This window comes from Arvicanthis niloticus, chromosome 1 (assembly GCF_011762505.2).
Source record: "Arvicanthis niloticus isolate mArvNil1 chromosome 1, mArvNil1.pat.X, whole genome shotgun sequence".
In the NCBI taxonomy this organism is placed as follows: domain Eukaryota; kingdom Metazoa; phylum Chordata; class Mammalia; order Rodentia; family Muridae; genus Arvicanthis; species Arvicanthis niloticus.
This window is the reverse complement of record NC_047658.1, coordinates 83,102,030-83,129,732: the sequence shown is the minus strand read 5'-3', so window position 1 is coordinate 83,129,732 and position 27,703 is coordinate 83,102,030. Positions and strand designations below refer to the sequence as shown.

General features: G+C 41.5%; 1 protein-coding gene across 20 annotated transcripts in view; it reads left to right on the top strand.

Annotated features, from left to right (window-relative positions):
- Positions 1 to 27,703, top strand: part of Sox6 (SRY-box transcription factor 6) — a 586,344-nt gene that overhangs the window by 548,243 nt on the left and 10,398 nt on the right. For 17 of the 20 annotated variants that reach the window (XM_076941314.1, XM_076941365.1, XM_076941359.1 and 14 more), the window contains 2 exons: positions 19,544 to 19,777; positions 22,588 to 22,804. In XM_076941314.1, the coding sequence (XP_076797429.1) occupies positions 19,544 to 19,777; positions 22,588 to 22,804 (451 nt within the window). The remainder of the gene's footprint in view (positions 1 to 19,543; positions 19,778 to 22,587; positions 22,805 to 27,703) is intronic. The other 3 variants (XM_076941377.1, XM_076941313.1, XM_076941308.1) reach the window with 1 other exon arrangement.

Genomic DNA, 27,703 nt, shown 5'->3' with positions numbered 1-27,703 from the left:
ATGGAAAATTTTAAAACCAAACATTCTAATGCAATACAACCCAGAGACACACTGTCTGATGCTAACATAGTGACAGATAATGGTAGAAAGATAATAAAAATCTTTGTTTTCTATAAGAAAGCCATTATGTTTCCGTATGAACATAAAACTGTAAGTTCACTGACAACAGCATGATTCACGGCGTGTGGGAATCTCAGACCTGAGCAGAAGCATGAAGGCAGCACTCTTGGCTGCCAGTGCTGTCATGTCCATTACAGCATCAGGCAGACAGCCTGTGTTCAGAGCCCAGGCTGCAGTGCAGCACAGGTGGGTGCTTCCAGAGACACTACTGATCTATCTATCATGTGCTTGATTTTGAATTAATTTTTGGTTACTGTGTGTTCAGGGACCTTTTACTGTTGCCACCCTAATCCCAACTTTTATGCTTGGCTAGATGGTCTTGTGCAGGTGGCAACCCAGAGTTTAAGAAGTAGTGGTTTTACTTAGAAGGTTTCTAGTGACAGGGCTGTTGCTTTCTTTAACTCTCTAATTATACCGCCTTATAATTGGACTCATTTGCCTTTAATGCAGCCAGAATGTACCAAGTATCAATTAGGGACCATGTGGTCTTGTTATTTGTCTGTTGGTCTGGTTTTTTTTTTTTTTTTTTTCACAGTGAAGACTGAGCACAGAGCTTTGCCCATTCGAGGCAAGAGCTCCACCACTGAGCTCCAGCCTCAGCCCAGTGTGAGCTTTCAGATAAATGGTTGGTTTTTTTAGTAGAAATATTCCAGAGTTGGTGTGTCTTTTCTCAGAAGGGTATCCATCTGCTAGAATATGTACTAGGAATGAAGGATGAAGAATTATATTTACAAGCAGAAAAGACTAGAGTGAATCAGAAGGACTGTTAGCCAAGGCTTTGCATCAGGGTCAGGCATCTGGCCCTCCATCGCTGCATGAAGCAACATATCTAGACATCCCAGAGACCCTCCTCAGATACCCCAGACAGAAGAGCCTGGAGGAACCAATATGTAGGTCTCTGCAGCCAGGCTAGGAAGTGAAGGAAACCTGAGACATGGTAGGGATGAGAAATAGTTGCACAGGCTGGGAGAGCAACAGAGTTCATGGAGCCCTTGGCTCTGGGCTGTTGTATGAGTATCACAAAAATGTATTTTACTGTGGATATAAACCGTTTTAGAGGCTCCTGTGCAGCAGCTTATATAAGCTCTATATATAAAGTGCAGGGCTCTTAAACAAGCAAATAAACTTCTCTTACAGAAATATATTTGCCGTGTCTTAAAAGCTCCCAAATAACTTTTAATGTTGGGAGAAAACAATTTCCATTGAACTCTTCAAGTGATAGATGGCCCTGATGGGGCAAGAAAGTGAAATGTCCAGGGTTTTGTGTAGCTGCATCCCGAATACTTCATAGGAAGAAAGCCTGCTTCATATAGTTTCAGGGCTTGAAAGTCCAGCCAAAGGCCCATTCATTCGTAAGGAGCTGAGCCTTGCCCAGTGGCTAGTGTCTCTGGAGACTGCACTATAAAGATCCAGTGATAGTGTGTATGATCACCATCCCTCCCCAAGCCCCACCCCACACACTCAAACTACTAAACTACTAGTCAGAAAGAATGTCCTTATCCCGAGGGCAATATGTCTGTCTGTGCTATAATATAATGTCACAGACTATTTAGCACTACATTACAGAGTGGTCCCCAACTCTACAGCAACCAAATGGCTAGGATTAATACCCCCTACCTTGAAAATCAGACCCCAAATGGACTGCATCTCTAACCATGGGTCTGTTGGCTTCATGTAAACCGATCTACTGGAGTGAGCATGCTCACAGAGGTCTATGTAACACATGCATAGACTATTTAGCACTTGACATGCTACCTTTGTCTAGGTCCCTGTCCCAAAACTTCATTCTGCTGGCAGCAAGGGCCACTTGGCTTTCCATATGCAGACCCAAGCTTAGGTTGGTAGAAATCAAAAGGCATGAGGTCAATTCTGAATGTTTTTGAAATTTTCTCTGCTTAAGATCAGGATTAAAACCAACATTTTAGCCTAATTGGCTCTTTTGTGTCCCCTAAATTTTGGAACAGTTTTTTTTTTAACCTCATTTTACAGGGCCAGCCCTATAAAGGCCTCCTTGCTTTCCTGTTATTGACTTCCTCATCTCTTTTCTTCATCCTATATTTTACTGTCCTTCTCTAGGTACTTTGTCTGCTCCTATTCTATGTTCTACCACCTGCTTCTATCCCCATCTTTCACTCTGTAGAGATGGTTCTTAGTAGACTGGATCACCTATGCCAGAAAACAGATCTTTCCAACCAGAATCTATCCCTAAATAGAGCCTCATAACCCCCAGTTTAAGTCATAGTGGTCAAATGGGTCATAGTGTCTCATATACATAGCACCATCATAGACATGCAAGTGTAGAGTCCTTAAGCAGCTCCAGTGTTTTGACCTGCTGAGGGGGAGGACTGAAGGGAGAGAGGGAAGGAATATGAGTATGAGTATGAATATGAATATGAATATGAATATGAATGAATGAAGCTTGGAGCAGAACTGAGCTCTCCGATGGAAAAGCCTTAGCACTACATAAGCTCAATGTGTTTATTGCATGTAGTTGAACAGAAATCAGGGTTATTCCATACAGGTGAACAAGAAGGCAGGGTTAATATATACAGATAAAAAAGGAGGTGGAGTTATTGCATATAGATAAACAATAAGTGGGGTTTATAGCATACAACTTGATCAAGGAGATGGGTTTAACTAATCTTGGTAGGAGCAGTCTCTGCAGGGAGCAAACCATCTTCAGGCAGTAAACATCAGTGGGAGAAAGCTATGGTGGACATTTTCTGTGCATACTATCAGCATCCACACACAAACCAAAGAAAGACCTTTATTACTCTGAGATCAGGTTGACATTTCTCTCTCTTGCCCCATCAGGCCCATCTATCACTTAAAGAGTTCAATGGAAATTGTTTTCTCCTAACATTAAATACAACCTACAGGGAGTATTTTCTTTGTACTTGAGTCTGGGGCTGTGATCCTTGACATAGTCATGCCATGTCACATAATACATATTCAGGAGTTTACTAACTCAGGGCCTTCTCCACTCCCCCACATGTAAGAAAAGATTTAAAAAATATGCACAGTGTTCTTTAAAGAGCTGCTCATATAGCTAGGATCACATGACTAGCACACAAGGAGGTAAAACAGTTACTATATTCCATATCCAAGTATATCTTTGCAGGAAGAGAAGAAGGTCCAGTTAGAGGAGTAAGCCCCAGTGCTTGTGAACAGCACAAATTCTGGAAGTCTTGAGAGACGTGTGGCTGTAAATAAGCCTAGGGCAGACAAACAGAAAGCCAGGGAACACTCACTGACAGAATAAAAAGAATGGACAATAAAGCAGGTGAGAAGCTTCAGGAGGACAGTCACCCCTCTTGCCTGTACCCCCGTCTATCCCAATGTAAAGACTCACTCATGTTTATTGTCCATTCATATTTACTGACTTGATACTTTCTGGAGGTAGCTGGACTCCTTGCTGTGGAGGTCCTTGAGTGCCAGGGTGAGGAATTTGGATGTTTTCATCAAATAGGCAGGGATCAACCTCTGTTAAAGAGTGACTTAGATCCAAGAGGCTGAGAATAAGAGAAAGCAGCAAAGAGGCCTTAGAGCTCAGGTAGCCACTGTATTCCTCCTCCGTCTTTACCCTCTGTGAAGCGGGCTTGTCCAGCTTACTGTCTTTCTGTGCTAAGTCATAAGAAGGCCAAGCAGGTATTGGGTGGGGCTTTATGGGGATCTACTGAAAATAACTACTGTTGGGCCCTCACTTATAAGAATGAATTTCCCAATTGCCTTTGTCCAGTGGACACTTAAAGCATCCTACACGTTTGCCCCAAGTTAGGCCATGGTGCCAGAGAGATAACACAGTAACATCAGCATGTACCTATGTTGTCATCATCTACAATTAGAATTCATTTATAAACAGTTACTCTGAACTACAACTAGTATCTCAAGTAAATATAATATAGGCTTACCTTCATGGCGGAGAAGTTACAGTGTCCACTCCTTGTTCTGAGGGAAGGTGGGTCCTTCCTGAGGACAAGGTAACAGAGGCTCTGTGCTTAATGGTTGCAGCTACATAGAGTAGAAGGGAGAAAAGCAACTTCTCCATTGCTTAGTATTATAGTCAATGACCCAATCCTTTGTCACTCCATTGAATCCTTCATGAAAAACCTGGTCTAAGTTTATATGATATCATTCTCTTCCAGGACTAGGAGTGGAGCTCATTTTGAATGCCCACCTAGAACATAGTTGTTGTCCAATCCTACAAACTTCATACACTGTGAGTGGTGGTGGTACATGCCTGTGATCCTAGGATTTAAGCAGCAAAAGCATGAAGATTGGGTGTTTAAGATCATCCCTAGCTACTTAATGCGTTTAAAGCCAACTTGGGTAACCTGAGATGCTATCTCCAAAGAAGAAGGAGGAGAAGGAGAAGGAAGTGGAAGAAAGGGGAGAAAAAAAAGAAAGGAAAAAAGATAAGAAAAAGAGAAAGAAAAAGAAGAAAAGAGAAAGAGAGAGGAAAGAAGAAAGAAAGGAAGGGAGGGAGGGAGGGAGGGAGGGAGGGAGGGAGGAAGGAAGGAAGGAAGGAAGGAAGGAAGGAAGGAAGGAAGGAAGGCAGGCAGGCAGGAAGGCAGGCAGGCAGGCAGGCAGGCAGGCTCTCCTTCTGGCCCAGCACTCACCTGTGGGGGAACCTGCTGTGTGTTGCAGAGCCAGATGTAGGATGGCCTTGGTCAGACTTTGTGAACATTCTCTGTATTTTACTTTGGAAACATGCTTAGCTTAGCTTTATTCTGTTAAGGAATAAAGTGTGCCTCCCCAAGCCCAACCAACTTGTGAGTTCATTTTTAACCATCTTAAGAAGAGAGCATGAAATCTAGGAGGAGTCCATCAGATATGAAGAGAGCTCAGGAAGAAGACAGATGTAGTTAGATCTCCTGCTCTGTCCTTGAAGAACTATAATGAACACCTCTGCCCCCCCCCCCCCCTACCACTGCTGTGTGTATTTAGGGCTCTAGTCTCTGTGCTGGGAATTTACATGCATTCCCTATCCTCCCTCAACTAAAATACTATGAAATAGAAGCTATTAGCCCTCTTATTTAGATAGATGAAATTATAGGCAAGAGAAACATTTCAGTTATCTAAGGATTAAATTTGAACTCAGATCTATAGAAATGCACAAATAACATCTTAGCCATACTGTTTTCTGTTTTTCTCCAAAAAGAGCTGACTGAACCAATGGCCTTTGCTAGAACAAGTTTTCCTTTAAAATCAAGAAAAAATAAAAACTTTGAAGGCCTTATTTTTTAACACTTTGAACCACACAGATATCAAACACTAATAACTGTAAAAGTTGCAGGATAAAGACAATTTGTGGCCCTTGTAATTGACATCACTATGCTGATCTCCTGAGCTACTGCTTTTTCATATCCTTTACATGTCCTACCTTTGAAAGAAATGTTAGGGGTTTTTTTGTTTTGTTTTGTTTTTTTTCCCATAGGCATCATTCTCCCATTCTGATGTCTAAGAGAATGACTCTGTAAAGCAAACAAAACAAATTGAAGCACAGAATTGAGAAAGACTGTTAAGTTCATTGTTAGGGGTTTGTGGAGCTAAGTAGAGAGGTGGACAGTTCACAATGCCATTTCATACATCTGTGTTGCTGGCAAGCATGTGATGGTGGGGCCAGTAACTTAGGAGCTGCCAGTGTATTTCCGTCATTTACTGTGAGACTGGGGAGCCAGCTGACCTCTCCTTTTCTCCTGGGGAACAAACAGTGTGTATCAAGTTGTCTTATTATCTCTTTTAAGTACAAGGTCTCTGATCTTATGAATGTGTTTTACCCTAATTTTATGCTATTCAAATAAGGTCCCATTGTTTTATGAGTTTGTGCATGCATCAGTTTATATATTTATACATACCATACAACACTGGGAATGGCATTCAGAATTAGTACTCTCAAGAAGCTCAGATTCTCTAACCTTCCTTCCAAGGTTGTCCTGGAAGTGGCAAGATAGCAGATGAGAACTGCTCATTGTGGCAAGTCAATAGAAGTAGCAAAAGGCAAAACGACAGTGTGCAGATCTCAAACAACTGTAGCTGTATGGTTTTTTTTTTTCATCGCAGCTCTTCTTACAAGACATATAACCGCATATAATAAAAGAAGGACTAAGTTAAGTCTAACTGCAGTAACTCCCAGATGCCAGGGAAATACACAGACATGTCTCTAAAATCCCTACTGTGGAAGATAGCTCTGTTTTCTGCTGTCACTGTATGTTTTTCAGCATTTCTGTTATAGCTGGTTGTGCTGGACCCTTGGGTGAGCTATGGCTAGGACATCATTGGCTCACTGCATTTGGAGTAGGTGGGCACATGGGACTAGTGAGGTGACTAGGTGAGGTTAAATGTCAGGTTAGAGGTAGACATGAGGCGCAGGTACCTCCTACTGGAACCCAGAGTTCTGCCAGTCTTCCAAAAGATTAACAGTCCTTTAAGCTGTGTCTTCAAGGAGTGATCTCAAGATGGATGTGCCTTTGTAGAAAAGTAGAGAACTGGGATTCATAGCATGAAATCAGTGTGTAGGAACCAGGGGTAGCACAGTGTTCAAAAAACAATGCTTACAGTAGGGCAGCAGGAGACAGAACTGGGGCCGTATAGAGAAGCCTGCCTGCTGCTCTGGAGATTGAGATTCACCTATGGGCACAGGGTTGGGGCAGGGCATTGGAGAGGTTTAGATACAGAAGTGGCCAGGCACAGGGTTGAGGCAGGGCATTGGAGGGGTTTAGATAGAGAAGTGGCCTGCTCAGAAGTGAATGTGTGATGTTCCGCTCAGCCTGAAATCAGAAAGTGGTATTTCTGTGGAGGTTAAAGCAATCAAACCTGGAAAGTAAGAATCTGAATTAGAAGGCTAGATTTTAAAGTAATCTGGCAGGGACCTGGAGGGGCTGAGATAATCAGCAAGGGGAGATTTGAGAAGATGGATCAAATAATGTCTTGTTTATAAGCGTTTCTTTGCCTTGGTTCATGCTTCATTTCATATAGAGTCTTTGGTAGGAACAAGGGATAGGTGAAGCCAGGAGCTGCTGAACTGTGTGAATTATTTAGTCTACAGCTTTCAGCAGCCTCTGTGTCCTCCGCGGGCCTCTGCTTTTTCCAGATGCTGGTTCCCCTGACGTCTGCAGAAGACAAAACCTGGTATTGTCTTATTTCATACCCAGTCATCTCCAGTTCAAACTTAAATGTTGCCTTTCACCTGGGCTCACCAGCACATGAGCTACATGTGACATACAGATTAAGTGGAATATTCTGTGCTCTGTGCCACTTTCAGATCATTAAAATACAGAAGCTCAGAAGCCATCCCAGCTGCTGTGGGAGTCTGTAGCTGAAACAAGCTGAAGGACTCTGTACAGCTATCTGTACAAAGTAAATATAATGAGAATTAAAAAAAAATTAAACCAAAACCGAGAGCAGGAGACTGCAGGGCCACTGGTGAGAATTCCCTTCATTTTGTAAAGCCACGGGCCACATGCACCAGCTCACCACAAAGTCATTAAGCCTTTTTAAGCTCAGATGAAAAACATTAACAAATACCACAAAGGGCTTTAGTATAGCCCCTTTGTCCTCACATATGGCACGTTATAACTTCTACACCACTCTGCTCTGTGTTTGTTTAAAGCTGCCTCCTTCAGGCAGGGCCTAAAAGAACAAAAGACATCTTGAGCAATCCTTAGCAGGAAATGGGCTAATCTAAACATGGTTTGTGACACTTTAAGTAGAATAGAAAGCAGAGGGATTGATTAGCCATTAATGTCCAATTGGCTCCATATGGATGTTGCAATACTAAAGCCTTTTTCAGGGCAGTAGCCGAGTTATTGAATTAGAGTCTATGTTTCCTCAGAGCTGACCTTAGGGAATTCCCTTTGGTTCTTCTTGTTAATCTTTTAAAAAGAAGACAGTTTCTAATAGAAAAACAGAACAGTGCTGTCTACAGTAACACTCTCATAACGCTGAGATCAGGGGATGCCTTAGTGTAACACCCTCTGATCCCTGCTGTAATTTCACTTCTCCATGCTTTCTGCAAGTGTGCTCACAGCTTCAGTGTGTCGGGAGGGGGTGGGTGGAGTCGGGAGTCAGGGGTAGAGAGAGATGGGCAGCATTTCAGACCACAGTAAAGGGCATGAACTTCACAGCCTGCAACAGGCTTCTTAGATGTGCTAAGCTGTGCAAGGAAGAGCATCCTTACAGGGAGAACATTCCATTCCAGCTGGAGAACAGTGGCTCTGAGATTCAGTTTTCTCAAATCTCCCCATGGTGACTTAAGAACTTCTGCCTAGAGGAGTCAGGCTAGGCTGAGAGTTGGCAGACCTGAGTTCTAAGTGTGGCTCTGCTCCCTAATGGTATGGTGGAGACTGAGTCGCACAGAGGCCATTCACAGGATCTGTAAACCTTGGTCCAAAGACTGTCTACTTTCATACCCATTTCAGAATATTGTGAGGAGAACCGAGATCATGTTTTTAGTGAAAGCACTTTGTAAATATTGTTTTGTGTACAATTACATAGCATACCTGGTATGCTTTTGTGGAACATGACCTCTGAGTTAGTCTATCAAAGAACTAAGTTACTTCCCAAAGAATCACTTTGGAATGGCAACTAATTAACTATTTCCAGGTATTCAGTGAAACATTTATTTGTTTGTATACTATATATGACTATCCATCTACCTTTATAGTGTATCTACTAAGTTTCTTGATTTAGATAAAAGTCTATAGATGACAGAAGTGCAGGGTATTTTTTTATAGTGATCTTGTAGAATCCTGGGATGAAAACAAGGACATGAAAATTTATCTATGACCTTTCCTACATTGGCAAGTGAAGAATTAATGCCGTAGGCAGATGACCACAGGGACCCAATCCTTCTCTTCTACACTTAGATTCACTTCTGTTCTTAGTTTTTCGACAATCCTTAGCTCAGAAGAGTTAATCATATATCCACTGTATGTGCCTTCCTCAAGTCAGTTCCCCAGTGTTGCTAGTCTGCCCAGCTAAGGCCTGCCATTGAGTTCAGTGGTGAAACACTTGCCTATCGTGTACAAGGCCTGGGTCGGTTTCCAGCACTGCCAAAGTAAACAAACACATCTAGCTGATGGTTTATAAAAGAGGCGGGGATAAGCCATACCCTGCAGGCCTGGCCATCGATGTCTCAGACATGAGGAGCATGTCGATTCCCTCAGGTACAGAATGTGTTAACCACGAGGACATCCAGCTCCTTTTTTCCTTTTACTTTCTTTCCTTCATTTTAAACAAGAAGAAATCAAAATTTAATTTTAACCAGCATTCTTGTAATGAAAGTAAGTTAACATTCTGACTGTAAGCAGGGATAGAAGCTAGCTAAGGGCTCTCCTGACTGGACATAGGTAGCTGTCAACAGTAGTGAGCTGAATCTTTACCACAGCCATTTGGTTTTAGTGAGATGAGCATGGTGAACAAACTGAATGTGATTTTTAACCCCTCTTTCCTAATAGTCCATATCCTTCCCAGAATTCCTTTTTCATGTCCCTCCCAGAATTCCTTTTTCATGTCCCTCCCAGAATTCCTTGCTCATTTATATTTTTACTTCTACTGTGCTTGTTTTTATTATCCCTACTAACTATATAAGAGGCTATCATGTGCATCAGGTAATTGTAAAGTCCCACAGAAAAGTCCCACAATCATTTTAGTGATGACAAAGCAATCTGAAATGCTGTGATTGTGCACTATCCTCTGGAGCCACCTACCCACAGGTGCTGTCCCCAGTTACTCAAAAGCAACCAACAAGAGCTTTTTCTCCCTTACTAATGATTCTTTTTTAATTTAATTTAATTTAATTTTGGTGTGTGTGTGTGTGTGTGTGTGTGTGTGTGTGTGTGTTTGTGTGTGTGTTTTGATTTTTTTTTTTTTGACCAACAACATCTTTGAGTTAATCATGACCTGAGAATACCACACATTTCTCAGGGCTCCCGGAGGAAAGTATTCAGAAAAAGTCATTTCATAAGTTGGTTGGCTTTTCATTTTAAAATGTTATTATTGTGAGAAATATTTAAAAAGATGCAATTCACGCGACGATGCCCCAGCAGGCTGGCTGGTCATGCACTGGTGGCCATGGCTGGGTCTGTTCTCATCTTGTGGAGACTGACCAGAGCTCCAAAATCTCTCCACCTAGCTGTCTAGGTTCCCACTGGTGGGTCACAACCACGCCAGCCCCATGCTTCAAAATCCCCATGGCTTTTTGGGATGCACTTCTGGCAAATCCATGCTTTGCCACCATACCTTTCTCTCTGGAACCCAGTCAAGCCACTGCGCGTGAAGGAAAACACCACACAAACTTAGTTCAGAATCAATGGTAACTCAATCGCTGGGCGCAACAACTAGAGTCCTAATCTTGTAAGCCATAATAAATCTAAATTCTCTGGTGGAGAATCCTGGTGGATTCACTATTTAAACTGGGGGTCACTAGTAGCTACAGCTTGTCCTCCCACTGTCCCTAAGAGCCCTTCTCTTTCCCTGCCTTTTCTTTTTCTCTGTCTCTGACCCAGAAGTCCTGCCTACTCCCCCAGTGATTGGTTTCTTTATTCATTAGAAAGGTCACATGAATCACATGAGTATGTGATTCACTCCTTGGGGGGGGGGGAGCTGAATTAGCATCAAAATACAAACAGCACCAGGGCTATCACAACATTTTATTGCTTTTAATTTTAATTAAGAAGATTTTAAAACATTGGGGGGGGAAGTATCCTATAGTATGCATACTTTATCCATTTTCCAATTATTTCAAGTTTTGTCTATTATTACTAGAACTTCTATGATATTCTTATATCCATCTATTTTTAGACAGAAATTTTCATTTATTTTAGAGAGGCACTTGGAGTGAAACTTGTATTATAGAATAAACTGCCAGGAAATTATTTACTGTTTCCCATTTCTGCTAGTTGGCCCCATACTTGCCAATACTTCATTTCTAAGCCATGGTAACACATGTGAAATGGGATCTCATTGTGGTTTTAATTTGCACTTTTCTTGTAATTAATTATGTAGAATAGCTTTCCTGCCTTCATTGGCTATGTCTTCTTTTACAAATTGCTTGTCTTTCCCCCTTTTAAAAATTACATGTTTCCTTTTATCCATTTGTTTTTAAGGCATGAAAGGTTGATTTTGACTCAGAGTCAGAGGGTGTCAGTGACAGGGAAGGCATGGCAGGAGAGGGTAAGGTGCTGGTCAGAGTGTCTGGCTGTGAAGGAGAGAGTGATGAGTCTTCTAGCTTTGTTGTTTCTGTAGCTGTTATTTATCTACTCTAGACTGAAAGTCTTACCAAATATATACACTGAATCATTGCCCCAGCCTCCTCTTACATTTGGGTATTTATTTGTTTATTTTGTGTGTTCTGAGACAGTGTCGCACTCTGTTGCCCAGGCTGACATGGAACACATTATGTAGCTTCTATAGGCCTGGCATTCCTGAGGAGCCTCCTTTCACAGCCTCCTGTGAGTGCTAGGGTTACAGGCATTCACCCATAGCTGGCCTGTTTTCAACAATGAATCCTGATGAACGGCCCTTCTATTTTGATGCAGTTCAATTTGTTATTTTTCTTATGAGCTGAGAGCTCTGTATGCCATCTCAAGACTATCAAAACTACAAAGTCACTCTAAAATATTGCTCTTTATTTCAGATGGAGTGTGATGATCTTACTTTTGATTGCAAGTCATAACTCATGTCAAATTAATTGTTGAGTGTGGGATGAGAGTCAGAAGTCACTCTTCTCAGTGTATTTATTCCTGGGCTTAGTCCTAGTTGTTGAAAGACTGTCAGGTCTTCTAGTTTTGCTCAAGCCTGCATTGTTCCTGCTTTACTTTTTATATGAGTTTAGAAATCTCATGTCAATATCTACAAGAAACTCTTTGAGGAATAAGTAAATTCAGGAAGTACTTATGAGTTAACAATATTGACTTTTTGCTTCACACACATGGTGCATTCTGATTTATTTAGTGTTTCTAATAATCTAAGTGCATTGCCTTCAATGTAGATGTCTCAAACACACTTTGGTTAAGTTTAGTAGTTCAATGTCTGCTATTATTATTCACATAAAAATTTGTTTGTTTATTTGTTTGTTTTTGAAATAGGGTCTCACTGTGTTGCTGTAGCTAGCCTGGAACTTACTATGTAGAACAGATTATTTTCAAACTCACAAAGATCCATCCTTCCTTTATCTCCTAAATTCTGGGATTAAAGGCATGCGTCACAAGACCTGGTTCAAAACTTTTTCTAATTATATTGATTGTTTACTGTCAATGCAGAGATATGTTTGATTTCTAAGTTATTTAATATCACAATACTGAAAATTTCATTTATTCTGGTCATTGACTTTGTAAATACTTTTTCTTTTTTTCAAAAATGGTACTACCTCTGAACAGATAGTAGCATGCGCTCTGTTCTTGTGCTTCTGTTGCGTGCTGACTAATGATAGTGAGGAGTGGCTGTTCAGTGTGACCCTAGCTGTAAATTTTCTAAATGCATTGAACAGAACAAGAACACTGTCTGTTGCTCTGCCTTCTCAAGTCCCTTCATCATGAAAGAATATTAGGTTTTGCCAGTGCCAGTTTCTGAGTATTGGTCATATCTCCCTCTTTCTTCTATCAATATAACAAAGGCACTATAATGTTTGAGTTTTAAGTGTTAAACTAATCTTACATTCCTGAGGTTTCAAACTCAACTCAAAGACTTGTTTATTGGCAAGTTTCCTTCTTCCTCTGTTCTGTGTTTGTAGTTTATTGTCTTTTTAACATGAATAGAACCCACAGTGAAATTCCCCCTTTCAATGTAAATATTGATGTTTTTGTTTTTTCTATTTGTTGATTAGTCTGAAATAGGTATGCCAATTTTATTGATTTTTTCAAATTACTAAGTCTTTTGCTTTGTAAAAAAAAATGTATCTTTATTGTATTAATTTTCTATTCCATAAGTTTTCATTCTGAAAAAAACTCTGAATTATAATTGCGTTATTTAACTCATTTTTATGTAATATGACTTTGAATGTGATGGGCTTAGGTCATATAATCTGAATTTTAAAACATCTAAATTTCCACTTTGTTCTTCATCCCTGTCTCCCCTGTGTTGAGAGCCTCCTTCTGCTATACTGTTGGCTTGTTGGCTGTGTTTCTAGTTGGTGTTTCTGAGAGTGTCTGAGAGTTTCTGAGAAACCTTTTGTTGAGGAAGATATTTAAAATGGTGGCACCGATCTGTCTTGTAGTTACAGAGCTGCCATGTTCCCGACTAGCCTAGGCCTGAGGCAGCCAGAGACACTGGCCCTGCCACCCACAAAATGCCAGCTTGGGAGATGGCTCTGCCAATCTCCCACACTGTCTCCACAAGGCTGGGCTGAGCCCAGACCATCCCACCATCCACCCGGGCCCGGTAAAAATGAAACTCTAATGCTTAGATTATCCAAGGCTTTATATGTTTGGTAATGCTCAATAATAAGATGCCCATACAATTGGAGGTGTTTCCCAATTAACTAACCTAGATAAAAGTTCTTAACCAGGACTGCTCTCCCTACATGCATGGATCTCCATCCTCCTACATCTCTGCTCCTCCCTAGCTCCTCCCCTTCCTTCTTTTCCTCTCCTTACTCCTCCCACCTTAGCTCCTCCCAACTTGCAGGAAAATGTGCCACTACAAACCTTGATTGTTCTGACAGTAGAAGTGTTACTGCCTTAGCAACCTCATTCTATTCACTCTCCTAGCATCCTGAGCTAAGATGCTAGTGCTGTCCCATATCTGTCTCTCTACCATCCATATGTTGAAAACCAGATCAGTCTTCCCTTTTGCCTGTGAAGCTAACTCAGGCTTCAGGGCTGGAGGGCATAATCTGTCTTCTGACAACATAAGCAGCACAGTAGCTTTCTCGTTGCATCCCAGCCACTCCATACGTGCACACTGGGAAGTATTGCCTTGTGGAAAGTCTACAACAACAAGATTCTATTACACTTACTTCCCTTCCTTCTAGGGCAAAGTCTTCTACAGTTCCTGCCTGACTTTCATAGCTCTCCACTGTCTTCAGACTGCTGCCCAGACTTTCAAATGCTTATCTTTCTTTGGGTTTGGTCTGATAAAAACAGTCTGCTACTACTAGATGCCAATGGGGATTTGTTTTTTTACTCCAGTCTTTCTCGTTCATTCTGACAAAATGAAAGTTTGAAAGGCCTTCCAGAAAGTATTTAGGTCCCTTCTCTCTCTCTCTGTTCTTTATGTGAGTCCACAGTTAATCACTGAGACTGGTGGGATTTGCTCATTTAGTTTCTGCTTCGGTCTCCTCTAGGATACATTTGTTCTCCTTGGCTTAAATACCTTCAAGACTTCTGAGGTTGGTATTCAAGGTGTTTAGCAATCCAGCTCTGTTTATTTTTCTAATTTCATCTGTTAGGACTTCCCTTCCTTTTCCATAAACCCATTGAGAGCATCTCACCGTGCCCCAGTTGTGAGTCTGTATCTTTGTTCACACTGACTACCTGAAACACTTTCACATCACACTAACGGAATCTTACTCTTCTTTAAAGAGGCAAGCAGCACTTTGTCTCTGAAGCCTCCCTATGATGCACCTCTGTCCACCCCAAAGATACTTTTTGCAGTGTTCTGAAATCATCTCCATTAGCATTAGCATATATTTTTAACTGTGTGTTAGCCAAACCCCTTAACAATTCTAGAACCAGTGTTACCTACCTTTGTGGAGCTCTATCGTCGTGATTTCTATACACTGAAAATTTGTCATGAGAGTTTGCTAAAGTAATGCATAGGAGTGATTACCGAGCACAGTATAGAATTGTCCAGAATTTCTTCCTAGAGAAACCTTTGTATAAGCACAAAGCCATCTTGCACACTCACTCACCTGGCAGCCCCTGGGACTTACTCAGGAAGGCCCCTCTGTAGGATTAGTTCAGGACCATTGCCATAGGCTGTGATGGTGAAATGAGCCTCTTAACAACCCACCTGGAAAAACTCAGTTTTCTGTCTTCTCTAAATCACTCACTTCACAACTTCCTAAGGAAATCTTTGTCTTGGCAGCTTCAGTCCTGTCCCTACAGATTCTTTTTGTTTACCTGAAAGTTTGTATTTACACAGCCTTCTCTGGAGAAAGAATGAATTAACTAACCTAGTCTCTTGGTCCAGGGACACTGAAGGGAGTAGGAGGTCCCAGCAGACGAGCGTTTTCAGATTCCTGGGTCATCTTGCATCCTCCTGGTCTTCAGTTGCTGTTCTTGGGGCTGCCTGTGCTGGTGGGTAAAGACTCTCAGGTCAGCAGGAAAGGTGTGGTCCTGGGACACACGGCTGTGAGTCTACACACCTTCTAGCTGCTCTCTATGGGCTTCCCTTAACTTCCCAAGCTCATGCAACTCTGAGCAACCACCGCATACCAGAATTTGGTGCTAGATTCTGACATAGAATTGGTTATTTAAGAATATACTTATCTTTGTGCACTTAATGATAGTTTCAAAAATGAATAGGTCATGACATACTTGATATAAAGATTTAAAAGTTACTTAAAGCAGAAAGTCAATTTTGGGTTTCTGAAACATAGGTTAATAGACTATCTTTGGAAAGTAATATATAGTATTTTGTAAAAACATTTTGTGTCTTTTAAAAGGGGTTTTAAGAACATGTAATTTCAATTTTAATGGGATTTTCTGACTTATACATGCATGTTCAGTATGTGTATTTCTAGTGCTACAGCAGTCGCCTGGTCCTCTTGTTTTATAAGATTTTTTTTTTTTTACCTGAAAGTTTGTATTTGCACAGCCTTCTCTGGAGAAAGAATGAAGTAACTAACCTAAGCCCCCTGGTACAGGGACACTATAGAGAGCAGGAGGTTCCAGCAGATGAGATTCTCTAAGACTTCTCCACCTCTCAGTTCTCTGTGGGATTCTTTCCCTGCTTAGTTCAAATCTAGAGCCAAAGCACAAGTGACAGATGAGTCTCCATCTTAGAATAAAAAAAGATATCGATACCGAGAGATGTTTTCTATCAAAAGATTCAGCTCAAGAAGTCTTTATTGGAAAACATCTTTCTGTATGATGAACTCAATATTGCTTCATAGAAGCTGTGTGTGGCACAGACACTGCAAAATGTGAAAATACAAAACACCATCCATATACCCTGGTGGAGCATGTGTAGTATACAGTCCAGCACTGTGTTTCCACTATGAATGTAAACATGAACCTGGGAATTGTAAGGTCTGGAAAAGGACTCCCCCATCTAGGATATTAGCAGTAGTGAGTCCAGAGGGAGGGTCCGGTTTTCATGTGCAGCGTAAGCTTGTTGTCAGCCTGTTGTTGAGTTCCTAGTTAAGAAAGAGAGTGACATCCAAGATGTCATCTATATAGTGATGGGTTACCTTGGAGTACCTCAGACATGGAAGACAGGAGAGAAAGGATATGAACAGAAGGAAAAAGAAGAGGAAGCCAGACAAACACATGGGTCTAGTGGTTTATAATGGGACTTGGGCACAGATTTGTCCCATATTAAAGTCACAGCTGCAGTCACTATCTGGTCGGATATCAGGTCCAACTCATGATCTTTAAGCTTTGGACTCTTTGCATAACTCTCTTCTTCTGAAATCTTGGCTCTGCCTAACATTCCCAGTCTAAGATGCCCCTCCATTTTCAGCTCATTTCTTCTGGGAGAGAATAGAGGGAACAAGAAGAACAGAGGGGAAAAGGGAGAAGGAAGGGGCCATGGACATACATGCTCGTCTCTTTTTTACTTTGCATTTTGTAGTATGCACTGTGCTTCAGTTTCCAATCTGAATTTACCTTTGGAGCTCTAAACCTCTCTGGTGCTGGATGTAGGTGGTACATGCTGGGGAGGACAAAGGGAGACTCTGGTGAAAGGCGAAGCCGACCTATGTATGTTATATCCCTTGAGAGATGCAGACTATCACAGAGCTCCTGAAGAGAAGAAGAATAAGCTGAGGCTGGGTAACAGCCCGGGGGTGGAGGGACAAAGAAGAGAGACAGAGGGGAGAGAGAACTGGGCATACATCTGAAAGAATCAGTATCAGTAGAATATTGGGGATGTCTCTCTGGACTAAATTCTAACACCTCACCATGACTTCTGTCAGTCTGTGGGAAGGTAAAGTGTCTCGTGGCCCCACAAAATGACATTGCCAAGGGAGAAACGAGATGCTGGCTATTGCTAGTAGAGAGGAAGCAATGGCAGCAAAAGCAGGTCCCGGATGTTAATCACCTGTGGCATAATAGTTAACTTAGAATAATACTGCAATGTTTTCACATCTGACATTTTCCACAAGTCTGTCTCCTTTTATGTGTACACATGCCAGTATATAAATTGCCGCATCCATGTCAGTTGTAAAGTAATGGCACCAAGGGCATCATAAATTACCGCAGTGATCCTCAGGAGAAGACACTGTCGTATCTGAATGAGTATTTCACTTCCAGAGTAATGCATGCCTTCATCTGGCCCAGCAGTCAGCATATTGCCCCGTGTTGATGGATATTGTCAGCTGGAAGCTACACTGCATTTCACTGCACAATAAACATGGCTGTCAAACCCACATAAAGTGAAATCAATTTATCCTGTATGGTCAGTGCATTTTAAATGAAATTAATGTACTGTGGGTTTGGTGGCAAAAAGGTAGCATATTAGTTATGCATCTTGGGATCTGAGCCTTTCTGAGTAAGGCATCATTCTGTCTAGTAGGCTTGAGGAAAGACTGTTTGTAAAATGCATTATTTTTTTTCATAATGTTCAGAAAGTGGTCTCACTGCCCCCCTTCATGTTGGGAGAAAAATTCACAATATTAGTAAAATTCTATTCTTTTTGCCTGTCTTTTGTTTTACAGTAAATGATGACCATATTTTCCAAATAATAGCACCTCTTAATGTCCTAATTTATTACTGACTTTGACACAAACAAATTGCTCCTTAAGCAAGGTATCTGGAAATAGGACAGAAGGGCCAGAGATTGATGAGGTGTGCTGCTCCCGTAGAACTTCACTGCCTGCACTGACTAGATTGTTCTAGAAAATGGGGTTGTTGGCTTTAATGCATACTGAACTTTGGGGGGCAGTATTTCTAGTTTGTGTAGTAGGAACACTGGCTGAGACCATCAGCTGTGCTCATTTCACATTTTACCATAGGTCTCAATCTACGTAGTTATTCAGTAGTTAATACAAAGCAAACCTCGTGTCAGTGTGTCAGGTTCCTGCGACAGATGAAAATGCAAGAGCCTTATTCACTCCTTCATTTAACACACATTATTAATCAGAATTCTGTGTGCCAAATGCATCATGAGATCTGAGGGGTCCAGCTGTAAGTAAGCCTTAGCCCTCACTCTGTCCTCAAGGAGCTGTCCACTCTTTGTGCTAATAACTCAAGTTTTCAGAACATGTCAAAGATGAGGAATTTAGATATAGTTTCATAAATGATAAAGAAATCCTTTTAATCAAGAGAAATATATCAGGACTCTTAAAACAAGTATTTCTTAGTCTACTATTTTTGCATATGAATTGAAGATCAATTACCTTTTATGTAATGAATATTTACTATGTTGTTTGGGAATTACTAATATACAAGCATGAGAATAAGAGAGTCTCTAGCTTTGGGAATTTCACATTCCTGAGCTGGAGTGGGAAAGCCAGGAGACAGTCACATAAATAGTAGTTACTTCAGGCTGTGAGCTTGGAGCCCAGAGCCAGGGCATCTTGTATGGAGATCTTCATCAAGGCTACTCCTAGAGCCTGAATGTCCTTCGTGATTGCCCTCATCCCTTCCTTCTAGTTTGTTTTTCCAGACTCAGCTGAAATGCCAGTCTCCTATACACTGGCTGAGAAGCCATCCTGCCTTGTATTCTCTTGGTGCCCTGATAATTCCAATCCTGCAGAACTTTCACAGACCCAGTCAGTCATAACTGTCTGTCTCCCAGATTGTGAGCTTCTTGAAGGCTTTATTTGCCTTTTTATCCCCAGTGCATAAGCTCCCTTCATAAGTGATTGCCCAATGAATACATTTCATTGAATTAATTCATTCCCGAAACAGCAGCAATTGAAAAGGACTGAAGGACAGTGGGACAAGGGTGGAGGAGTAGACACCATCTAGGGTGGGACACCATTTGTGGACACACATAGTTTGAAGTAGCAGATTTTTCGAAATGATTAATATGACTTTACTTTTGAAGAAAGGCATTACATCAGGAGAGTCCACTAGATCACAGCCCTAGTCTTAGCTGACTGTAGTGTATGGAGTGGGGACAGAACAACATGCAAAATCAGCTCAGCCTACTCTGACAGAAAGGGCTGCAGAAGCATCGTCTAAAACTGTGTTTCTGAAAGGTCCCTTAGAACAGAAGATGGGCCAAAGGACAGCAGATAAGCCAGGCAGAAAAGTGTGAAATGCTCTCATTATAATGCTTTTCCCATCTTGTTCTTCCTGCCCTGACATTACAGGAAGCAAAGCAATGAATGGCTCTGCAGCTAAACTACAGCAGTATTATTGTTGGCCAACAGGAGGCGCCACTGTGGCTGAAGCACGCGTCTACAGGGATGCCCGGGGCCGTGCCAGCAGCGAACCCCACATCAAGCGACCAATGAATGCGTTCATGGTTTGGGCAAAGGACGAAAGGAGGAAAATTCTTCAGGCCTTCCCTGACATGCATAACTCCAACATTAGCAAAATCTTAGGCAAGTGCTGCAGCCCAGCTGGCATTGATCTCTTACCCCATAAGGAGGGTAGGGTGGGTGTAAGGGTGTGAAGCAGGGGCAGAAGTTAGCCCCTAAGGGAAACCGAATGGCAGGGAGCAAATGAAACTAAACAAAGTGCCTACAGCAGCAGCCTTGTTAGTTTCTCTCAGAATGCTACCACACCACAGTTCAGGTGAAGGGATGTTTTATCTATTAAGACAAGGCTTGTAAACTTTCTTCCTGAACAGAATTATCATCAGGGTAAGCCTGGCTAAAAACTTTAATTTAGAGCTGAAATTCTTAGAATAATGGGCTTACATTGTAAATTTAGCGACTATTGAATGAGGTCACAGACTCACAGGGACAGGCTACTTAAGGTTCTTACCCTGGCTTTTTAAATTCATATTTTTCAAGGGAGCCCTGCAAACACAGACCTTATAGTTCAGGTTCACATGGCCCACTGGCGGAATCCACCAAGTACTAGCAGTGCCCACCAAATGGCGTGAAATTCATGGGGTGTGGAACAATGCCTCTAATGATAACTTGAAGACTTGTAAAATAAAGCTACATTTAATCTGACACTGCATGCCTAGTACACATTTTATAGCCATGAGCCTCAGGGTAGAGCTCTGCTTTGCCAGTATCAGCCTCCAGGTTCCCAGGCTTAAACTCTGTTCCATCGGGGTAAGCTCTCCTAGCACAGATTACACAGTTTGGAGCTGTTGTGCTCAACATATTGAACATATTTTATTCAACATGCAGCATTACAGTCAACATGTTTCCTCTTCTGAGAGAAGAAACACAGACGGCCCTGTTCTGTTTAAGCTGCCACTGTGGAACAGAACCCCAAGGAGCCGCTGGAAAGCACCAGGCTTAAACTGTGGCTTTAATTCTTTAAATGTTTTGTTCAAGAGCAATAAATATTTAACCTGAGTAAATACCAGTGATCTGGGCACACACAAATACACGTGTTTTGTCACAAAATAAATGATTTAACTTGATTCTGAGACATTCTGAAGCAGGAGCCTCTAAGAAAATTTAAAACATACTTTGGACCAAACAGAGTTGGAACATGGAAACAGGGGCTTTTTTTATTTCTTTTTTCTTTTTTTTTTTTTTTTTTTTGAGGGGGGGAGGGGTGGTTACTTTTAAATTTTAAAGCAAATGTTAAATATCATTCCCATTTAGAGAAATTTCAATTTTAGAGTTTTAGAGGTAGGCAGAGGGATGATATTCTTTTTTAATTTAAATAACTCTCAGGCTAAAATGTTTCTTCTAATGGACAGAAAATATCTACACATACATATATTTTTTTCTAAATTCAAAGACATAAAAGAAATCAGTGTTACTCCAGCTTCACAGCTGCTGATAACTTCATGTTTGTTTCTTGCCATTTTGGTAGCAGCATTTATAAGCTTTCAGATGGGCACAGACACCCTCTGTTTCCATCTTGGCAGCCTTGAAGAATCTCTATTATTGATATGCATCCTGTGAAAACATTATGCAGAACATAAAAAGTATATTCATTAAAATATAAACCATTATGCATGAGCATTTCACGTTTCCAGGGTGCCAGGCATCCTAACCTTGGGCCCTATACTGCTGGCAGCTGGCCTAACAAGCTGATGGGCATAGCCGATGCAGCAGCTTCATGATCCACCAGGAAAGGACAGAGATACAGTGAGAGCAAACCAGGCTATTGCTGGCTACAGAGACTATTTGTACAACCTTGCCATTTGTTTATGTGTGAAAAATCACCACTGAGGAACTGCTAGCATCCAGTCTGCACAGCTGTGACCACTTTATCCACCAGACACAAAAATGCAATTCAATACATGTAAAAAAACACATCCCTTCTCCATCAAGTGTTTAGATAATTCTTTGTAAACAATATTAGAGAAAGGAATACTTTTCCTTCTTCCTGTATAAACCATACTTTAAAAAAAATCTGTGCTTTTATTGGTTCATCCTTAAGAGATCATTTATAGAATTTAAGAATGGGGCACATGACTCCAGCTGCACCTCCATAGCTACAGCCTTTTAAGCAGAGGTTGTGTCACCCTCAGGTAACCTAACCGGGTGACCTGCACAGGATGGGTTACTGTGTGGGTAATAATGCTATCTAGCATTTGCCTAAAGATGCTTAGAGTGAGGGGGAGAGTTGAATTTCTGAGACCAAGAGAATCTCTCTGAGAATGTGGTCAGTCAAGTATGCCTTGAAAATTTGTGCTGTTAACCCTTTAGGGGAGGGAGAGAGTGAGAGAGTGGGAGAGGAAGGATGGATAGGAGAGACAGGTAGAGACTGAGAGACAGGGAAGCAGGGAAGCTCTTGGATACAGCAGCAAAGCCATTTTAAAATTGCACAGTGGGGCTTGTGAGATGGCTCAGAAGGTAAAGGTGCTTGTCTCACAAGCCTGGTGACCTGTGTTCAGTCCTCGGAATCAATCTGAAAGTGGAAGAAGAGAGCCAATTTCACAAAGATGTCCTTTGACCCACTTGTACACATGTGCACACACACACACAATCATGATAATATTTTGTTTAAATAACAGTATCACCAGCTACAAAGTATTGAGAAAAAATACAATAAATATATTGTCTTTTTTCTTTCTTTCATTTTTCTTTTCTTTTTTCTTTTCTTTTTTATTTTTGGTTCTGTGGTTCAAAGGACAAGTTGAGAAGCTCAGTGGTGTGTAGTAACAGGAGCTCCTGAGCAAAATCTGTGAAGTAATGGGAGATGGGATCTAGGTCTGGAAGATGCCATTATACCCTGCGACCACACACATACTTAAGGCTATTCTCATGTTTAGGATCTCGCTGGAAATCAATGTCCAACCAGGAGAAGCAACCTTACTATGAAGAGCAGGCCCGGCTAAGCAAAATCCACCTAGAAAAGTACCCAAACTACAAGTACAAACCCCGGCCAAAGCGCACGTGCATTGTGGATGGCAAGAAGCTCCGGATTGGGGAGTACAAGCAGCTGATGCGCTCACGGAGGCAGGAGATGCGGCAGTTCTTCACCGTGGGGTAGGTACTCCCGAGCATCCCAGGAAAGGACCACAGGGTGCTCCTGGCATGTGTATTTGGGAAAGAGCTTAGTGAAGGGGGGAGTTGTGACACATGGAGGATATGACTGTAGGACCTTGCTGTGTCACCAGCCTACAGCCGGGCTCCTGTCCCTACTCCACATGAACATAGTGATGGCAAGTCTTCCATGCTCACCAAGATTAGCCAGTGCCCACACACAGAGTTTCTGGTAGTTTATTTAGACAGACACACAGGGAGAAAAAATAAAAACTGACTCTTAGAAATCCCCACAGCTTCCCAGCTTCTCTGGTGGCGCTTCTGACTGTATTCACAATGATCTGCTTTTGTTGTGGGATCTGCCACAAGATAATTGGCCTTGACATTGGTTAGAAGACCTCATTTTTGGCATCGTATCCAGAACTCCTGTTGCAGTAAATTATTCTGTGGTGGAAGCAGTAACAATGTGGATTTTCTTGCTTAAATCAGAAACTGGGCATGTTTTTGATATCTCCAAGTCTGATTTCATGTCATTTTGTTTAAAAATTAGGTAATAGATTTCTGGTATAAATTTCAACTTGGCTGACGGGCTGTCTGCATTCAAAAGAGGCCCCTCCTAACCACAGTAGTCAGGATAAGTGGGGCAGATAGATGCCGAGAGATTCCAGCACACAGACCTTAGCAGCCTGTGGGGGTGGAAACCCCAGGACCACTCTGGAGACAGAGGCTGAAGCAGCTGCAGCCAAAGGGAGAATCCTGGGAGACAGATGAGAGAGAGGAGTGGAGTAGGCAGAAAGGAAGCCTCGTCCTGGACCTGTGAAGAGCAAAGGCGAGCTAAGCATGTGTCTAAAGGGTAAATTTACTTTCCAACCATGAACAGAGCACAACCTGGAGGTCAGTGAAGGAGTCCTAAGTATGCTGCACCAGGGCCCTGGGAGAACTAGAGCTCTGGGGTTTGAAATAATACTGGTCCTGTCACCTACCTGGGCAATGGCCTTTCCTTTGCCAGCTTCTATTTTATTACATATGAAACAGGAGGAATGATAGCAGGTGTCCTGTATAGCTGCTGAGACAATTCAAGATGGTAGAACTTTCAGAAGTCAGTACTTTGTACAGTACCTCTAAGCCCAGCATTGTCATTTTTGACTTACTAGGTAACTACTATGCCAGCAAAAATATCATTGTGGGTCCTCTATGAGTTTCCCTAGACTCTGCATTCAGAGATCCTTTTAGGGGTAAAGAAAATTGTCCTGCCTTATTAATTGAAGATTCCAACATGTTAATAAATGAAGATGTGACAAAATGGGCTTATCAAATACCTCTGTGCTATGAGTGTTTCTATCTTTTAAAATAATGCTTTTAACACAAAAAGTACAATGCAATATAATTTGACCATTCACGTGGTAATGAGAGGATTTATGAAAAATACAGGTTCGTAGTGCCCTTTCAGTAGGCTAGTCATTTAAACACAATACGGATTTAAGACTGCATGATAAACATCTTGTTTTAACCTGATACTGCATCCATGAGATTGTGTTTATTTTTTGAAAATTTAAATTCGAAAGCTTTTGTGATTCCTGGCCTTTTCCTGGCTCCTTGTGTTGAATGATACTTGGTGGGTCTCTTTGACCACAGCCTAAAAGGTTATTTGAAGTCCTGATACTTACTTGAATAGATGAGTTGTAGCAATGTCATTTACCTTAGTCACATTAAAATGGGCCTATATCCAAATACCACAACACATACTGGTGCAGAATTAGAGTTTATTTTATGTAGTCAAACATAATAGATTGGTAACTCCCTGAAATGCAGATGGCTTGGTGACATCTGCTGTTTATTGGATGCCTAGACTGCACTATGTGTTTTGTATAGTCAAGTCACACAATCCATAATCCTCTAAATAAGATACAGGAACTAAGGTTCAAAGAGTTCCTGTGGCTCCCTAAGTTGAAGAGACATCAAAGCTCAACTCTAGGTGTTTGCCTCTGCCATCCCAAACAGCAAAGAAACTCTGCTTACCATTTTCCCTCAAAAGACACCTCACAAACTCTTCTGGAACAGACATGAGCATAGCTGTATGGTTTGCTAAGGGCTCATGGACCTTGAAACTAATGCAGTACATGACAGCGGGATGTGCTAATAAAGAAGCTGTGACTTACAGGGGTTAGGCTGCTCCTGACAGTGCAGGAAGACTTGTTAAGGAAGGGTGTTTTAGTGTATGGGATGAACAGGGCTGCCAAATGGCAGGCAATGACCAGAATGGCCTGTCCTCAGTCTGCAGTGCTAAGTGTGTCCCTCTGCCCAGTTCCAGGAACATCTGCTACATAAAGCTAGGTATTATCCTTACTCACAGATTCCTATTTTCTTTTAAATAGTTAAGTCTGATAGATTGATAAGGCCCCAAGGTTCAACTTTGGAAATTGATCTTCATTAGCTATAAGGTTACAACCAGAGGAGCAGAAAGCAAAACAAACAAAACTTCAAAGATCACTATTGACGTCTTGATGGGGCAAGATCGATTTTTATAGCTGATTTTAAAAAGACATGCGTCCTTTTTGAGCCACTAACCTCACATACTTTACATTTTGTGCATTTAAATTACTGTCCAACTGTAACTGATGAGTTAGATTTTTAAAACTTAGCTATCACAAGAAGAGTTCTGTCAATAATATGTAATAGAGACCCCTGCCTGGGATTTAACTCCTTCAAATGGTAGGCTAAGTATCAGGATTTTGTGATTATTCTGTGAATACAGAATTGATATTCACTGAGACACATGTAGCTATCATGATATATTTTTCTTGTTAATCATTACTAAAGCTGTTTTTTTTTTTTTAATTTGGAAACACATGTAGTAATTTACCTTTGAACTTGTGGGGAATTACATAGATACTCCAGAGTATTCAATGGGAATGGCTTTTTAAGCAACCACAGTGGAAAGGTATTGAATACTCACAGTATGTGATAGGCTATGTTGAGTGAAGAATATAGACTATTGAAAATATATCAATTATATTAGATAGACACCATCACTATTTGCGGATTGACAGGCACAGTGTTGGTAGACATGAAACCACTTGTCCAAGGGAACAGTTAGTCATGGGTATTGTTGATATTTAAGTTAGGCCGATGTGGGTAGAAAGTGCATCTGCCTTAACATTGTGTACACTTTACAATTAGAGCCCAAGTAGGACAGGACTGAAGGTCCTGACTCCAAGGCAGCTGGTTCCAGCTCTGATGCTAGAATGTCTTTCCCTCGCTGGACTAGTGTGTATTTGTCATTGTCCCTCAGAAGCCCCTACCTGCCCTGAGGACACTTCCTTAGTCTCTCTGCTTGTCAGTCTTCTATATGGAGAATAAGGATGACCACAGTACCAATAATATGAGTCCCTCTGAAGACAGAACAGCTTAGCATATGGAAAATGCTAAGAGCAGTGTCTAACATGCAGACATGTTATCTTAAAAAAGAAATCTGTATCAGATATTTATTTTGTACTATCTTAGAAGCATTATAATTGTGCCCAGATAATTGTGCCCTAAATGATGTAGAAATCTACCATCTTGATCTTAAATCTAAAGGAGTCAAATAAAGCCTGTAAGACACCAATAAAATCTGGTCATGCTGCTTTTTGCACTGGCTGATAAGGAGCCAGCTTAAAACTCTCAGTAGACAATGAGAGAAGATTGTTTGTATTTCCATCCCTTCCTACAGCATCGGCCACAGAGCCATACAACTCACATTCTCACAAGCCAAACCCTGCTGCTTCTGAAAGCCATAGGACTTCTAGCGTATAAACATATAGTCCTTTTATATTTGGCAAGGCCAGACTATTCCAGAACTACCCTTGGGATTTAAGAACTTTGCCTCAGTGCTGAGCTCTCTCCAGCCCAGGTAATGCTCTGTTCTGTCAGCTACATGCAAACATTTTCAGGGCATCTGCAGATTCTGTTTTGATGTACACATTCATTATTTGCAGAGCCCAAGGCTTGCTAGCTATCCTGGTCTGTGAAATCTGCAGTGTTTGAATTTTGATTTTGAAATTGATCTGTAAAGGAGGGAAAAGTGCTTTCTAAAAAAATGATTCCTGATAGACACTGCTTGATGCTGTTGGCTGATTTTTTTTTAGTTTGTTTATTGACTGAGCAGTCACTTGTTAAGGACCTATTAGATATCAGCAAGATTGGCAGCTCTGTACTAAGTCACCAAAGCATAAGGCATTGTTTGTATAGACAAGAGGTTTTTGGCACGTTCAATGGTTAGACAAGCCAGACAATGTATGACTGTGTTAGCTGATAATAGTTTGTCACACCAGCTGCAGTATAGGTGTTCTTCACACACAAAACATGATAAAGTGCTCATCTAGACACATAGACATGAATAACTGGAGGCCAGGAAGGGAGTTTCCTATGCAGGCCAGCCATAGGCACTCCAGAGGGAGGGCACTGAGGTTTGAGAAGGTCTGGCTAGTTGAGAGTAGATTCCTGATTAAGAATTAAGGAGGTGTATTGTGAGGGAGGAAATACTGAGGTGACCATGGAGGAAGTGTAAAGTAGGCTGGATGGAGGAACAGCAAAAGCCAACATTCTTTAGCTCAGACTGGTGTGTTATCATAATTGTTTGTTTGTTTGTTTGTTTGTTTGTTTTAAGTCTCTAAGACTAAATAATAAAATGACAGAACCAAAGTAAGATATTACTTTAGACTTTATCCCCACAGAAGGGTCTCTGGTCTTCTTTGTTTTATGTCACCAACCAGCCTTGTAATCCTTAGCATGTCCGCTCAGGCTCCTGGAGGGCTGGCATGCTGGCCCCCTGGGAGCTGCTTCCTTTGGGAAACCTCCCCAATACCAGAAGGTTCTTCCTCCTTCACTGCCCTGAAACCTGCCTGCTGACTTGCAGGTTAG